This window comes from Oncorhynchus tshawytscha, linkage group LG33, assembly GCF_018296145.1.
Source record: "Oncorhynchus tshawytscha isolate Ot180627B linkage group LG33, Otsh_v2.0, whole genome shotgun sequence".
Lineage (NCBI taxonomy): Eukaryota > Metazoa > Chordata > Actinopteri > Salmoniformes > Salmonidae > Oncorhynchus > Oncorhynchus tshawytscha.
The window spans coordinates 9589604-9605406 of NC_056461.1; the positions used below are offsets into that span (position 1 = coordinate 9589604).

A 15803-nucleotide genomic window follows, 5' to 3' on the forward strand; every position below is an offset into this window, starting at 1 on the left:
TGATGTCATTGGGTCAATAAATCACAGCACATATTGAAGGGTACACTTCCTGCTTTTACTTCCTGGCATGGTTATAGTCACAATGACTGCCAGTCCACCCAATATGCCATTATCATCTTGAATGGAGACATCCTTTCTATTCATTCTATTTCTATGGGTGGCCCTGGGACTATAGAAGAGGACTGAAGAATCAGGAAGATGTCTAAATATCCCAACCCAACTCTCTATGCTCCTTCCTCCTCTCTCCCTTTCCAAAGTTGTTGCATATCAAGTTGTCGTTGATAGTTTGAGCATCTATTAGGGATTATCCAAACAGTGGGATCTTGGCAGTTCAGCACATGCCATAGACTACAGTGCATGTTTTACCCTTCTCTTTCTCTGGTGTGTGTTTACAGTCAAAGCTGGAGGGGAAAAAATAAAGAGACAGTGAAATGGTGGCTCGTTCGATTGTTGGCATAGTAACCGTTGTGATTGTCATCACCTTCATTCTGTTGACCACTGGAGTCTTTCCCATGAATGTCAAACACTTCCCACACCACCAGGAGGCACACACACTAACATTCACACTGTGTGTGTGTGTAATGCAATGTCTTTGTATGCATTATAAAGCACACAATCATGCATACAGTTTTACAATGAAGCATATAAAACATGCGTACAGAGCACACACACCGGAAGCATCATGGGTTATATTGCACTTTAAGTATGAACAGGTCTTTGTTTTATCAATATAAAAGTATGTTTACGTCATCACACAAGCACACACACCCCCGATGTAAAATACCACAGGAGACCAACCCAGCAGTGGAAGTAATGTACGCCAATTCATGGCACATTTATTTACAAAATTATCCTCGCCACTTAAAGGAGTACGATGGTGCAAATTCACAAATCTCACAACAGCCATCTCATTCAAAGATCCTGCATTGTCAAAAAGCACAATGAAACACATCCAGACCCTTGTGTGCCTCCCAAAAGACACCCCATTCCCAATATGTGTCCCAAAAGACACCCTATTCCCCAATACATACATCCAAAATGGCACCCAAATCCCTAATAGTGCACTCTGGCCAAAGGTAGTGTATTATATAGGGAATAGGGTGCCATTTGAGACACAGCCATAGTTTGGACACAAGCATTTTTAGGTACTACGCTCTTTACAGTCAATCACATAATTATTACTGTGTACAGTATGGTCTATGGCAGGGCCAACAACATTTGGTTTGGCCCTCTCATGGTAATGTAGCCCATGTCAGGGAACATATTTTTGTTATTGCTAGATTGATTAGTATTCTACAAGGTTTAGATAAATCTTCACCAAACTACCAACTGGGCATGTGCCCAGGGGCCCCACACTGATTGTTTACTTAGTCACTCACTCAGAAGAACATGGCATAAGTCATGGCAACATTTGTACAATGGCCCCTGGGGGGAGGGGACACTAAATTGTCTTGCCTGTGAGGTGGTAAATCAGAATGTAGTTGGGTTTCAAGTTATGGCTACAATGTTTTGAAGTGCAATTTTATGTTTGCTTACTAAAAAGCGATCTTTTATTGTACTTTTAATAAATACTTATACGTTCAGGCCGTGGCCCACCACTTAGATTATATTTTGGCCCACCAAGCCCAAAAGTTTGAGCACCCCTGGTCTTTGGCCACAATACACAGGACACACCATAAACGTCCCAATTCCAAATTGACCCCTGGCCCCTAGCCTTGGACGCCCATGAGCATTTGCTGTATGGTGAAAATCCAGAGGGTAAGGTGGAGCTACCAGATCCAATCCTCTCAAATCTACATGGAGTGGCAAGGGTTTAGGAGTCCATTTGGGCAAAGGAGAAGTTTCCAATTGAAAAGGCACATCGGTGTAGTAAAACATCCGTCATTATTGGTGCCTATGCCATCAGTAGAGGGACATTTCTAGGTCAACTAATTTACTCTGAATGAGGCGTTATTCCTAACAATTGCAAAAAAAAAAAAAAAAAAAAAAAAAAAAAAAAAGTCGACGCAATGGCATAGGCAGAAATCCATTCATGGCAGGGCCTGCTAAAATTTAGGTGGTTTTAAAAAAAAAAAAAAAAAAAAAAAAAAAAAAAAAAAAAAACTCAGACCTACTACACATAATAAACCGTAGAGCTATAATTAATAGAGTGAGACTAGAACATAAAACACCCTGATATAGCAGTAATAAGCACAACAGGCTTGGCAACTTCTCTGGATCAGCAACCAGGAGACTAGTAGACTAGGCAGCCACAAACGTAACCCTTCAACACTAGGAGAAGCCAAAAGTCATTGACTGGAAATCCACTTTCTCCAATTACTCTGCCATTTTTACTTTTTAAAGCTGTCACCCCTGTCCTAAATAAGTCCAACACGTGATCGTTGTTAGAATCGCAATGCTTATAACCTCAATTCTGGTTGATATTAAGATGTCATTCCCTCCCCTGCCCATCAGGTCTGTGCAGCCGATGGTCCAACCAAACCACACATAAACCATATCAAAAGTAATTTTACATATAGTTAGCATAAAGACACAATTAAATTGACAATAACGTAATGGGTGAGAATATAATTAATTGTATATGAAGTATCTGATGAACAATTAAATTAATCGATAGCCTATAGGGCCTAACTATAATGCATGGGCAGAGAAACAGGGCACAGTTCTGTTTCCAATTCAATTCCTAAAAATCATTGACTGGAAATACAGGTTTGACTGTTTCATGCATATTTTCATATATAAATAACAGATCCAGTTTTATCCACGTAGGCCTACCCTTATAACATAGAATCCCTTCGATTTCAAAATGAGTCTCACGCTAGGCTATTAACACGGGTAAGACAATAGCCTATTATTTGCGAGGCACATCGGAGCGTACATTTAAATAACTTTTTCACTGGACTGATGTCCATGAGTCGAAGTGGAGAAGAGACTTATCATTTCACAAATACAAGTGTTGAATGAAAACAGAATTGTAAGCGCTGATTGAATTGACTGACAATGTCTTAAAAGGCCCTTAAATGAGATCCGTGAGTAATATAGAGGGGGACAGGAGGCCCTTCATGGTGAAATCACTGAGATCAAATAACATGGCATATGCTCCAACATGCTCTTCTAGAAATGGGATCTTAAAATTAAAAAAAAAAAAATGTAAACAGTGAGCGTTGTTGGCTAGTGAGTTCCCGCTGGCTCACGGTGAGTATCCTACACAGTCTAGCCTACACAGCTATTGCTACAGTTTGCTGCACATGGTATCAGTGTGAAGTGACACGTACAAGAACCCTCCCATTATTTTGAAATTGGTAAGCTGACAGTTTATTTGATTTCCCAGGTAAATAATTCATTCAAATTCATTACATAGGCCTAAATGAAATACACTTTATGTACAGCACCAGATTTGATGTAAGATGCCTTTCAGGACACTCAAGGACATCTGAAAAATAGATTGTAAATATATATCCCTTTTGTTTTCACACACCCATCCTTCGGTTTGCTATGAATTCGATCTGATGGTGTAGACACGTTTAGGAATGTGTTCGACTTTCCGGTACTCATTTTGGGTGCTGGTACAGTTTGTATTTAAGTGTAAGAACTCCTTAATACTTTGGAGTTAATACTCAATAGGAGGTGCAGGAATTCAAGCAGAAGAACATTTGAGTTGCCGGTACTCAGTTCGTGAGCTCCTGCCCAAGTCAAGTACTGTGCTTAGGTAAAAAGACAAATAATATCCCATGTGGAACACCAACAAGTCATGCGTTTTTGGAGCAGCCTGAGTGGGTACGCCTTTGTCCCTGAGTTGGGGGTAAATCCCATTTAAATGCCAGTCAAGTCAGAAAGTAAACCAAATTCCAGTTTCCCTAATTGAAAAGCATGGAAGATAGTTGGAATTTCAGTCTACTTCCTGAATTGACTGGACTTTACCCCAGAAACAAGTTCCCTTTTTGATTCGTTGTTCTGGTGAGATATTGTAGAATGATGTTGCTTTTAGGTGCCGATTTTAGGTCACTTTTCCATTTCTTCCCCTAAAAAGGCTAAGGGTAGGATTATCTGATCCTAGGTCTGTGCATACAGGCAACTTCTACACACACACCAGAGGAGAGGAAAGCAGGACAATACAGATCTAGTGGTGTGGTTTCCTATGGCATTTCAGGAATAGTAAAAACACATGATAGTAAGTTGTTAAAACATCGGAGGAACTGGAAGGACCAACAGACGAAGGAAGGATTCACATAAGTGACTGAGGATGCGGTGATGTAGTCCAATAGTGGATCCTCATTGGAGGATTGGATGGGACACCACCAGAGAGCAGAACCAACCGGGGTAGTCCTGCACTTCCCTGTTGACCGGTGAGTACTGGTCAGAATGAAGGTCTCCAAAGTCTCCCGGAGCAGATGCAGGACCAGGTGAAAACTGTACCAGGTGAGAGAGTTTATAGCTGAGAGTGAGAGAGAGAGAGAGAGATATATAGATAGCAGGAGAGAATCAGTGGTTTTTGGAGTTCCAGTGATCATCAGTCTCAATAAAACACATGCAGAGTGTCCTGCAGAACTGGGCTAGGCAGCTCGCCCCCTACATGCGTGTTAGTCCACGTGGTCCTGTATTAGAGGGGTTTGCTCGCTGGATGAAGTGCTCACGCTGGCGTCCGGTATGACAGTCCTGTCACATTTTATGATCTGTCAGGAGAAAGAAACGGGATGGGAGAAGTCAAGAGGCGAGGGTATAAGAGAAAGGATGTTAGAAGCACAACACCGTCAACGTAGTGAGGATCAAGTCTGTTTTGGAGCCGAACTAGGCAGCTGACACCGTCATTTCATTGAGTTAATTTGTGCATCACAGGCGGCTGGTGGCACCTTAAATTTGGAAGAACAGGCTCATAGTAAATAGCTGGAATGATAGACATGGTTTCCTTGCATTTGATACAATTCACGTCATCCCAGTTATTATTATTATGAGCTGTCCTCCACTCACCAGCCTCCTGTGGTGGGCATAGAGTAAACTTCTTAATGATCTATCAAACTCACGCACCAACACCTTTTCACTACAAAAGGCCCATAAACAATGCCTCGTACCAAAACAGACATTTTCAGATACTTTTCAGTTTGATTTACATTGGTGTATTCATTCCACTGATTCTGTTGTAAACAGTTTCTTAAACTGAAACAACCGAAACAAAATGGAGGAACCTACCCAAATATGTTCAATAGAAACTCTTGTCGAGTTGTTTACCTCAAACAAAATGAAAGCAAACTGTTTCCGTAATGAATACACCCGTTTGACTACAGAGCGTCACCTGTAATTCACATTCTGGTAACATCATTTAAACTCCCAAAACATTGATCCTAATTGTATAACAGCAGTCTTCAACCAGAGGGTCTGCTGCAAGAGACCGTTAACTATGGCCTGTCGGGAGTTCTGGCTCAAACCATGCTCAGATTGACTGGACACTTAAAACAAACATGGGCAGACCACTGGGTCGTATGAAACATGGCACAACAGCGGATAATAAGTTGATTTTAAATGATAGTGATGTTTGTACATTAAATATGGGTGAGCGTGATGCCTCGTGAGCCCTCAGTTTATGTTCGTGTGTGACCTGTAGAAAAAAAAAAGGTACACACACACAATGTACAGGAAAAGGGTGAGTGTGTATGTCGGCCTGAAACCTACCTGTGTCATTCATGATAAATGTGTCCATCTGTGCCGTTTACTGGGTCTTTAACCATTGCCTAAAAGATAGCCAGACCTTTACTAATGAGCCAGTCAGAAGCAGCTACAGGAAATCATTGACCAACCTGATTGGCTGTCAGGTGGTTGATTTGACTGACAGACAGGAAGTGCAGTATTTAGTCACTCAGCCATTGGGTCATTTAATCACAGGCTGAATGTGTATGTTCATGCAGTGTGTGTTTTAATTGTTGCAGTGTGTGTGTGTGTGTACGCAGATTCAAAACTGAGAAAGACAACATATTTAAAAGGTGTGGCATGCAGGGCTCATGCGATTGGTTAATGACGCACCTCAGACAGTCTTGACAAATCAATTGTGCCATTTGGATTGATTGACACCTGACCCAGTTGAGAAGGGATGATCAGATTCCATATTCCTCTGATCAAATCAACTTCGTACAGTAACACAATCAGGCTGAAACTGACACATTCTCCCCCCCCCCACATCAGGAAACCTCCGGTCGGGGAAGGCCAGCGTGTGCAGCCCTTTTGCGACAACCCAGCTTCCACACACACCTGGCTCAGCTAACACAACAGTACTCACCGTCTTCAATCTCCATCAACATAACTTTAATAAAGATCCAAGACCATGAACACTAGTGTGCAAGCGCTTGGCTGAAGCAAAAGCCTGCACACGGGGGAGCAGCCCCCAAGGCCCAAAGTTGGCCTTCCCCTCCCTACGGATGGGTCCTTATAATCAAATCAAAGCCGATCAGAAGCTGTCAGGGTATTTCATATTCATATTGCCATCACATTCTCCTGATTGACAGAGGCATATTTTCTGGAGTGATTGGGAACAGTTTAATGTGTAAACCAACCCCGTGGTTCTCTATCACTGTAGATGGATCTTTTTTCAACAACACCTGCAAGAAAGAAGCCCGTTCACACCACACTAGTCATAACCACGTGACCTGAAATGCCTGTGTACATGCCATAACCATACACTGTACGTCTGGGTGGTCTTTATGGTCTCTGGGGAACATTGTGTTCAAAAACTAAAACAACCTTGAAATGGGCATAGAACTGACTTGATACACCAAATAACCCCATACTTAATCCTGAAGTATCCTTTTAAGAATCTTGGCAATGAGGCCCTTAGTCTACTTCCCCAGAGTCAGATGAACTAGTGGAGACCATTTCTGTGTCTGTGTCCAGTATGAAGTTTGATAAGGTACTTTCGTGAGCCAATGCTAACTGGCGTTAGCACAAGGACTGAACGTCTGAGGGTATCTGCTAGTACATACACCCATAGACGTCGTCATTGAGCTAATCTAGCATATACCCATAGACTTCCAGTCGTCGCAACAACTCTCGTTAGCATTGGCTTGAGAGTTCCGTTCATGCATTGATCAAATTAACTGGCTAACAGAGTCAGCCATGTAAAATACAACATGTGCCTTTGGATGAGTGTCTGTTAAGGAAATCTCTCCCATGATTAGTCTAACGAGAGTGAGGGAGTGGAGGTGGCACTATGTGTGTGTGTGTGTGTGTGTGTGTCCCGAAGTGGCACCACTGTACTGTATAAATCACAATCTACAGCCACTCAGAGGGAGATGGAAACCTCACAGCACCCTTTCTGGCGGTTAGAAAGGGGGGCGCCAGTGTGTTGGTTTGTTAGCCGAGGCTGTGGGAAGAGCCTGTTCTCTGGTGGGTAACAGAGGGCTGCTCAAGACTGTGCAAGAGTCACAGTACCTAGTACCCATGCAAACTAAAGAATGACTCATGTCTCTCCCCTCTCACAACTACTTGCCGCACATTCCGTTTGTGAACACAAACACTTTCGCTCTCCCATCCAACACGCCAAACGTTCCCATCCACACAGTCAGCGAGCGGAGACCAAGTGCTGTAGAGACCTTACCTTCCCACTGTAGTGTAGGAGTACAGCTCCCAGAACAGTGGCCAGGCCCAGGCCTAGGAAACAGTACTGCATGTACACCATCACCATTGGCAATAGCACCAGGTTGGTGTGGAACGTTTTCACGATGGCACCGTCCATATAGCCATTCTACACGAGAGAGAGAGAGAGAGAGAAACACAAATCTGATGAGCGGACAGAGTTATGAGGGTGTTAAAAAGGGCTAGACACACGTTAGGGCGGTGATGCTTAATCCTGGTCTTTGGTGAGTTGATTAGTGGTATCAGGTTGGCAGTGATATTACAAAAACAAAAGGTGTACCCCTTTGGGTCCCCAGGACCAGGATTAAGAAATGCTGATCTAGGAGTATGGGTGAGAGATAGAGAGTGTGTTGGTTAGGTTAGGAGAGTGTTGGGGGGGGGGTAGAGGTATAGAGCAGGTTAGGGGGTAAACGAACCCAGTAATAGTCTAATCACCACTCACCTCCTCAAACCAGATCATGGGCATCACAACCTCCGAGATCTTCCCCGTTTCCCTGCAACAGACAAAAGATTCACAGAGATGCACAAAAACACATCCTAAATAAAGAACTGAAACTCCAAGATTGAATGGGATCCTTCAGCTTTTTGGCCTTTGGGGTTAAAGGTCAGGGATAAGGAGTTGTCATTATGTGAGGAGTGCTGGGTTGGGGGGGGTCCTTACGTGATACCCGACACCTTCTTCATGTACAGGTTGAGCTGCAGACGGATAGACACATTCAGAGGCACACCAGTCTCCTGCAGAGAGAGAAATAGATATCACACACAAACTGAGTGTCCAAAACATTAAGAACAACTTCCTAATATTGAGTTGCACACCCTTTTTGCACTCTGAACAGCCTCAGAATCATCAGGGCATGGACTCCAAGGTGTCAAAAGCGTTCCACAGGGACGCCGGCCCATGTTGACTCCAATGCTTCCCACAGTTGTGTCAGGTTGTTGGATGTCCTTTGGGTGGTGGACCATTCTGGATACACACGGGGAAAAACTTTGCAGAGCTGCGGTTCTTGACACATTCAAACCAGTGCACCTGGCAACTAGAACCACACCTTGTTCAAAAGTACTGCAATCTTTTGTCTTGCCCATTCACCCTCTGAATAGCACACAAACAATCCGCGAAAAGAGGGAAAGGACAGAAAAGAAAAAAAGAAGGACAGAGGAGAGAGTCACTGCAAAAATACTTGCTACAGTAAGCAAGTAAACAAATGCTCCGTTGAAGGAGAGGAAATGCACATTAATGAGAAAGCACTGCGCGTCCTCAATGGAAAAATATTGTGTTTGGACAAAGGCTCTCTGCCCTCTTATTTGGATGGACAGTCGTTAAGCTTAGGGAGAGAGCTAGAACCACACATCTAGTCTCGCCTTCTCTTTTACCAGGATCATTTCATTCCACTCCCTTGTTCCCAAACAGTTTTGTGCCACAAACGAGTGCATCCCCTCATAACTTGACTGGCATAGCTTAAAGTCTGCATTTTGTCAAAACACGGGATTAAAAACACGCGCCGAGTTAATTTAACACAAGGGGCATCCACATACGGACACCACACCACCACTATGAGCTCGGAGACTGAGCATCAGTCCAACCTCACAAATCAACTGTTCTCAGTTCACTGGCTTATTCATTTTAAAAATGACAAATGAAAAACATAAAAACACCAACGGTGATCAAGATAAAAGTCCTCAACTATACAGCATATACAGTGCCTTCAGAAAGTACTCAGACCTTGACTTGTTCCACTTTACATTCCAGCCTTAATCTAAAATATTTTAAGCATGTTGTGTATTGTTTCATGTGGACCCCAGGAAGAGTAGCTACTGCATTTGCAACAGCTAATTGGGATCCTAAAAATATATATATATTTTTTAAACCAAAAATACCTTTCGCTTGCTACATAACTTCTGAGTGACAGGAAGCACGAGCGCCAACCAGCCTACACCACTGCGTACTCACCCATCTAGAATTGCCACGTCAGCAAATGACTGCTGTCTGAACCCACAAACAGCGCCGATTTGGTCACTTGCTGTTCGGACAGTCAGTATTCCAAACCTGATTTGAGCAAAAAGGCCTGTAGTTTGTGAAGGCGGCGTCGTCAGACACCTACCTCTGCCTACTTTCACAACTTATGTCATGAGTCGCTTAATACCCCATCTGAAACACCAACACCTGCCGATATGTCACACCATATGACTTAGCAGACAAAAACCCCAAAATGTTCTATAGTAATATTTTAGATGATATTGAGGACTCAATCGTGTTTACTGTAGGTAGCGTAAGTTAGTTGTACCTGAACCAATACTCCAGTATTTGTCATCATATAGATTGTTCTGCAGCTTCTTTTTAAAACAACGTGAGACCCTACTTTGCAAATATTTTTTTTTTTTAAATCCTAATTTGCATCCTGTACAGGTCCTTAACTAAAAAAGTCTAACACTACAAAGTGCAGCTCATTAGGCCCACGTATCTCTTGGTAGTATGCGTTGGTGTCAGTATGATTGTGGCATCTGCAGCCTCTGAAACATTGGAAAACTGTCCACGCATCTGACACCACACTGGTCGCCTACACAAGCTCACACCAGTACATGACTAGAAAAATGTGTTCCTTCTTTATGTTACAAAAAAATAAGTGAAAAACTCCAGAAACCAAACATTCGAGCCAGAGTTAGTTTCGTAAGTGTAGCAAAAACACTACACAAAGGCTTAAAGGGTTTCCAAACAGACATTGAGTCAAGATCATATATTGATACACGTTGGATTGTTTCCCTTCCAAATATGGACAACCAATTACTTACGTAACTTGTCACATTAAATGTCATATATATATTTTTTTTTAATAATTGTAGTTTATGAGACCATTAATTTTATGGTAAGTAGTACAGTTCTCTTCTTACTAAAAATGTGTTAGTATTTTATTCTTTCTATGTAGAGAGAACATCTAAGGATAAACTATTTTGGGTTCTCAAAAAAAAAGTTTAACATTTGGATTGGTCAAATTTATCAATTTGGCCATTTCAGATTTGAAATGAAGTCATATTTTATGTATACACCATTAGACACTATTTTATATCACATGTATATGCTTTTGATCCATTTTCATGTGATTTTAATATCAATTTCACAGTTAGTTTTTTTTTTTTACCATTGAAGCCCAATGTTGCATTTTTGCAACACTTCCAGCAGATTGTCTTTTACAAATTTCAAAATCTTATTTTTACGAGGCTTTTTACAAGCATTTCTGGCGAGTAATAGGTTTTTTCCCCCCCTTCATTTGAATCTATGCTTGGGTCTCACAGGGTTAAATAGTGAGGCAACATGTCATCACTTACTTCCCTGACTGATCAAAACTGGTTTTCAGCATTCCCTTTGTCCCTCTGAAGCAGGCATATAGTGAGCAACACGTTTGAAACTTCAAAAAAATTGCAAATACATATAGAATCGCACTACATATCTCAGCAACTACGTATCGTGATATCGTATCGTGAGGTCTCTGGCAAGTCCCAGCCCTAATATGACTGGATAACATGAGACTTTGGTCAATAAGAGCAATCTCTCCACCATTGTCACATTCAAATTTTACTGCCTATAGCCATAAAACAGACTGCTAAACCAACATTAATCGACTGAGTCCACTAACTAAGACATCAGTATATCTATAGGTTACATTCATATGCAATGCTACATATGTGAAAATTAACAGAAATCAATAGATGACTGAAAACAGACTGAAGGGAGGTCATTGATCTGTCATTATCTTAACCCGAGTTTAGATCATGACACACCCTGACTAACATACCACCCCACCCACCTTCTACCCAAGCCATAATACAGTTATAGTTATAACATCAAATTGATCAGAAATACAGTGTAGACAATGTTGTAAATGACTATTGTAGCTGGAAATGGATGATTTTTAATGTAATATCTACATAGGCGTAGAGGCCCAATATCAGCAACCATCACTTCTATTTCAATGGCACGTTGTGTTAGCTAATCCAAGGCTATCATTTTTAAAAAGGCTCATTTATCATTAGAAAACACTTTTGCAATTATGTTATCACAGCTGAACTGTGCTGATTAAAAGAAGCAATACAACTGGCCTTCTTTAGACTAGCTGAGTATCTGGAGCGTCAGCATTTATGGGTTCGATTACAGGCTCAAAATGGCCAGAAACAACTTTCTTCTGAAACTCGTCAGTCTATTCTTGTTCTAAGAAATTAAGGTTATTCCATGCGAGAAATTGAAAACAGAAAACCTCTTACGTATGTAGTACCTTGTCTGAGCCGCTTGAATTGCAACTCCACTTTGTCTCTACTGACATTTTACCTGTTTGATTGCCTTGGAGGATAATAAATACTCTGTATTCGGCCATATTCCTAGTCGCCTTGCCATGGTTAAATGCAGTGGTTCACGCTTTCAGTTTTGTGAATGCTACCATCTATCCACTGTTTCTGGTTAGGGTAGGTTTTAGTCAGTGGGTACAACATCTCCTATACACTTCCTGATAAACGCAGTCACTGAACCAGCATATTCGTCCATGTTATTCTCAGAGGCTAACCGGAACATATCCCAGTCCGCGTGGTTAAAACAATCTCGAAGCATGGTTTCCGATTGGTCAGACCAGCGTTGAATAGACCTCAACTCAAACAGGAAGTACCCGTGCTTCTGCCTATAGGAAGGGAGGAGCAAAATGGAGCCGTGGTCAGATTTGTCAAAAGGAGGGCGGAGGCCTTGTATGCATCGTGGAAGTTAGCGTAACAATGGTCGTGTTTTTCCAGCGTGAGTGCTAGTCGATAGAACTTCGGCAGCGGTTTCCTCAAATTTGCTTTGTTAAAATCCTCAGCGACATTAACTGCAGCCTCAGGATATATGGTTTCCAGTTTTCATAAAGCCCAGTCAAGTTACTTGAGGGAAGTCGGTGTTGGCTTGGGGGGGGGGCGCGCTTCCTTGATTTCTAAAATATAATCTCAGCATTGTTCTGAAGGGCCCATAAGTAAACATTACACTTTTAGTCAACACCTGTTATTTATGAAGCATGTGACAAATAACATTTGATTTGACACACACAGTTCAGGCTGGCAAGGACTTCGATGAGAGTTGCGGCCCGGGTCGGTGGATGGGACCACCAGGTGTCAAGCTGCAATCCAACCCCAGATGGTCAGTCCCACATCGGGGAGCCTTCCTCTCGCCATATCCTCTCCCTCCTGGAACTATGCATTGCTCAACAGTCCACGTCTGATCCCACTGCCAATCGTTACAACAGCAGTTACAAACATGTCTTCACTTAGATAACGACACCGCCTTGTATGGAAGTAAACTACCAAGAGATCTGGCCCTAATTGGCACAGTTGGTAGTGACTGGCTCAAACTCTGCTGTGGTTGTCCCCCCTTAAAATTGCTACACACCAACAGACCGATCATATAAACAATTACTGGGCAAAGCTTATTGCCATGTCTGCAATGCTTTTATAATTGGCAGTGGTGTGATAGTAGAGTGACCTAAAACAAGTGTGCGATTCTTGCTTAGTCAGCGATCATAAACCAACTTTATTGGGGCAAATACTAGCAGCTCAGACGCACGGTCTTATCTGTACAATACATCTTATCACCTTCAGCCATATTATGACATGGTGCCAACAATTAGTTGCAGTGTATTGGCCAGCACCAGTACGGGATCACCAAAAGCACCAGTCACAGCCTTACCACCCCGCCCCCCGGCCTTAATCTGTTTATAGGAGCAATCTCGACACCATCATAAAACCCATTTCCTCGTACCGTAATACACAGAAAAGCTACAGCTCCAATTAGGCTATCGCTAAAAAAAGGTCACTGACTATGTCCTGTGCCAGACAGTTTACCATTAGCATGCACACATCTTAAATATTTAGCTGCTAATGTCTGTTCCAGACAATTTGACTTGAGACTTTTTATAGTTTCATCTTGGACCGGGAGGATTACTGCATGGCAGGCAACCTAAACCACATACATGACCCCCAGGCCTTAGAGGATTGTTAAGATAGCAGCTCTATGTTTTTTGGTGCAATCTATAGGAGGACATTTACTGCCACAGAAAAGCACTGTGTATATTAAGGACCCCCAGCAACCATGGCCTTCAGTCCTACAGAACAACTCATGCTGTGGCCAACATTCTACAGCAAGGCATCGACTAGGTTAAAACGTTATTTTAAAAATCTGTCGATGTGCTCTTAATTAAGCAACCCGTTGCTCCTGTAAGTCGCTCTGGATAAGAGCGTCTGCTAAATGACAAATGTACTATGAAAAAAAAGAGTACACCATATCCAACTTGGCAGAGGAGCTGGACAAAAAAAGATTTGGATGATATCTGCTCACGTTGGCTGTCCCACAGGTGTATTTTGAAACCAAGCTCTCTGCGATCACAGTTGAAGATCACGTTTGCATCAAACATCGAGTGGATATGAATGTTCTTCTACAAATGAGTTCAGGAGGCAGGACTCATAGGAGTCACAAACACAAAGACAAAATTGTGAATATACGAGAATGACTGTCCAACACAAGTTTCTCACCCTCAGCCAGGGAAAATAAATGTTATCTAAATGAATTCTAAGAAAGTGCTCTGGCCAAGCCTCCTCTGTGTGCGCGTCAGGTGATTGCCTCAAGGACAGGCTGCATAGTGTGCGTTCGCTACGGCTATGAGCAGATGTGTTTACACAATCAATTTAGATAAGGGGAAACAGCCTCGCTTTTATGGTCAGAGATATGTTTATAACAATGTGAATGGGCCCAATCCGCACTAGTAAAAGCACACAAGTCTATAAATAGGGAAGAACATGGCACAGATGCTTCAAGCATTCAGACAATGTTTTTAGCCCCCGTCAGATATATTGAGCGTTGTAAACCAATTCTTCATTCAATTTGACACTAAGTGGCACCAAGACCAGCACGGTATCGGAACACTTACGCCCCCGATACAGACCAGTGGGGCTAAAAATCAATCTAACTGGAACTCAATATATCGGTCAGAGAAGTGACATTCTTCATCTAAATAAAACCCATAGTATAGTTCAGGGGTTAATCGATTGACTGCGAAACTGTAAAGACCACATTGGAACCATCTTGTCTCTGGATGATCGCCTGTCAGAAACACACTGGTCTTTGACCCTAATAGATCATAAAGGTATGTGTGTGTGTGTGTGTGTGTGTGTGTGTGTGTGTGTGTGTGTCGCCGTCCACTAATCTGATCTCTTCTTATCCAAGACCTATTAGAACAAAAGGGGACGAGTCCACAGTCAACGGGAAAAAATTCATCTTACTAAACTCAGCAGAAAAAGAAAAACGTCCTCTATGTCAACCCCGCTTATTTTCAGCAAACTTAATGTGGAAATATGTATGAACATGAATCAACAACTTAGAAACTGAACAAGTTCCAGACGTGTGACTAACAGAAATTAAATAATGTGTTCCTGAACAGAGGTGGAAGAGTGTCAAAATCAAAAGTTGGTCAGTATCAGTGCATCTCCTCCTCATGGACTGCACCAGATTTGCCAGTTCTTGCTGTGAGATGTTACCCCACTCTTCCACCAAGACATTCCTGTCTTGCAGGAAATCACCCACTGAACGAGCAGTATGGCTGGTGGCATTGTCATGTTGGAGGGTCATGTCAGGATGAGCCTGCAGGAAGGGTACCACATGAGGGAGGAGGATGTCTTCCCTGTAATGCACAGCGTTGAGATTACCTGCAATAACAAGCGCAGTCCGATGATGCTGTGACACACCGCCGCAGACCATGACGGACCCTCCAGCACGATCCCGCTCCAGAGTACAGGCCTCGGTGTAACACTCATCCCTGCGACGATAAACGTGAATCCGACCGTTACCCATGGTGAGACAAAACCGCGACTCGTCAGTGAAGAGCACTTTTTGCCAGTCTTGTCTGGTCCAGCGACGGTGGGTTTGTGCCCATAGGTGACATTGTTGCCAGGAATGTCTGGTGAGGACCTGCCTTACAACAGCCCTCAGTCCAGCCTCTCAGCCTATTGTGGACAGTCTGAGCACTGTTGGAGGTATTGTGCGTTCCTGGTGTAACTCGGGCAGTTGTTGCCATCCTGTACCTGTCCCGCAGGTGTGACGTTCGGCTGTACCGATCCTGTGCAGGTGTTGTTACACTTGGTGTGCCACAGCAAGGACGATCAGTTGTCCGTCCAGTCTCTCT

At 42.7% G+C, this 15803-nt stretch overlaps 1 protein-coding gene across 4 annotated transcripts in view; it reads right to left on the minus strand.

Moving 5' to 3' along the window:
- Positions 1-805: 805 nt before the first annotated feature.
- The window catches only part of LOC112230870 (scavenger receptor class B member 1), a 29292-nt gene continuing 14294 nt past the window's right edge, over positions 806-15803 (minus strand). The window contains exons 9-14 of one of the 4 annotated variants that reach the window (XM_024397204.2): positions 8282-8355; positions 8063-8114; positions 7583-7729; positions 6543-6587; positions 5668-5726; positions 4568-4673 (exon numbers count right to left, since the gene is read on the minus strand). In XM_024397204.2, the coding sequence (XP_024252972.1) occupies positions 5673-5726; positions 6543-6587; positions 7583-7729; positions 8063-8114; positions 8282-8355 (372 nt within the window). In that variant the 3' untranslated portion in view covers positions 4568-4673; positions 5668-5672. Of the gene's footprint in view, positions 4674-5667; positions 6588-7582; positions 7730-8062; positions 8115-8281; positions 8356-15803 lie in introns of all 4 variants that reach the window. The other 3 variants (XM_024397206.2, XR_002950384.2, XM_024397205.2) reach the window with 3 other exon arrangements.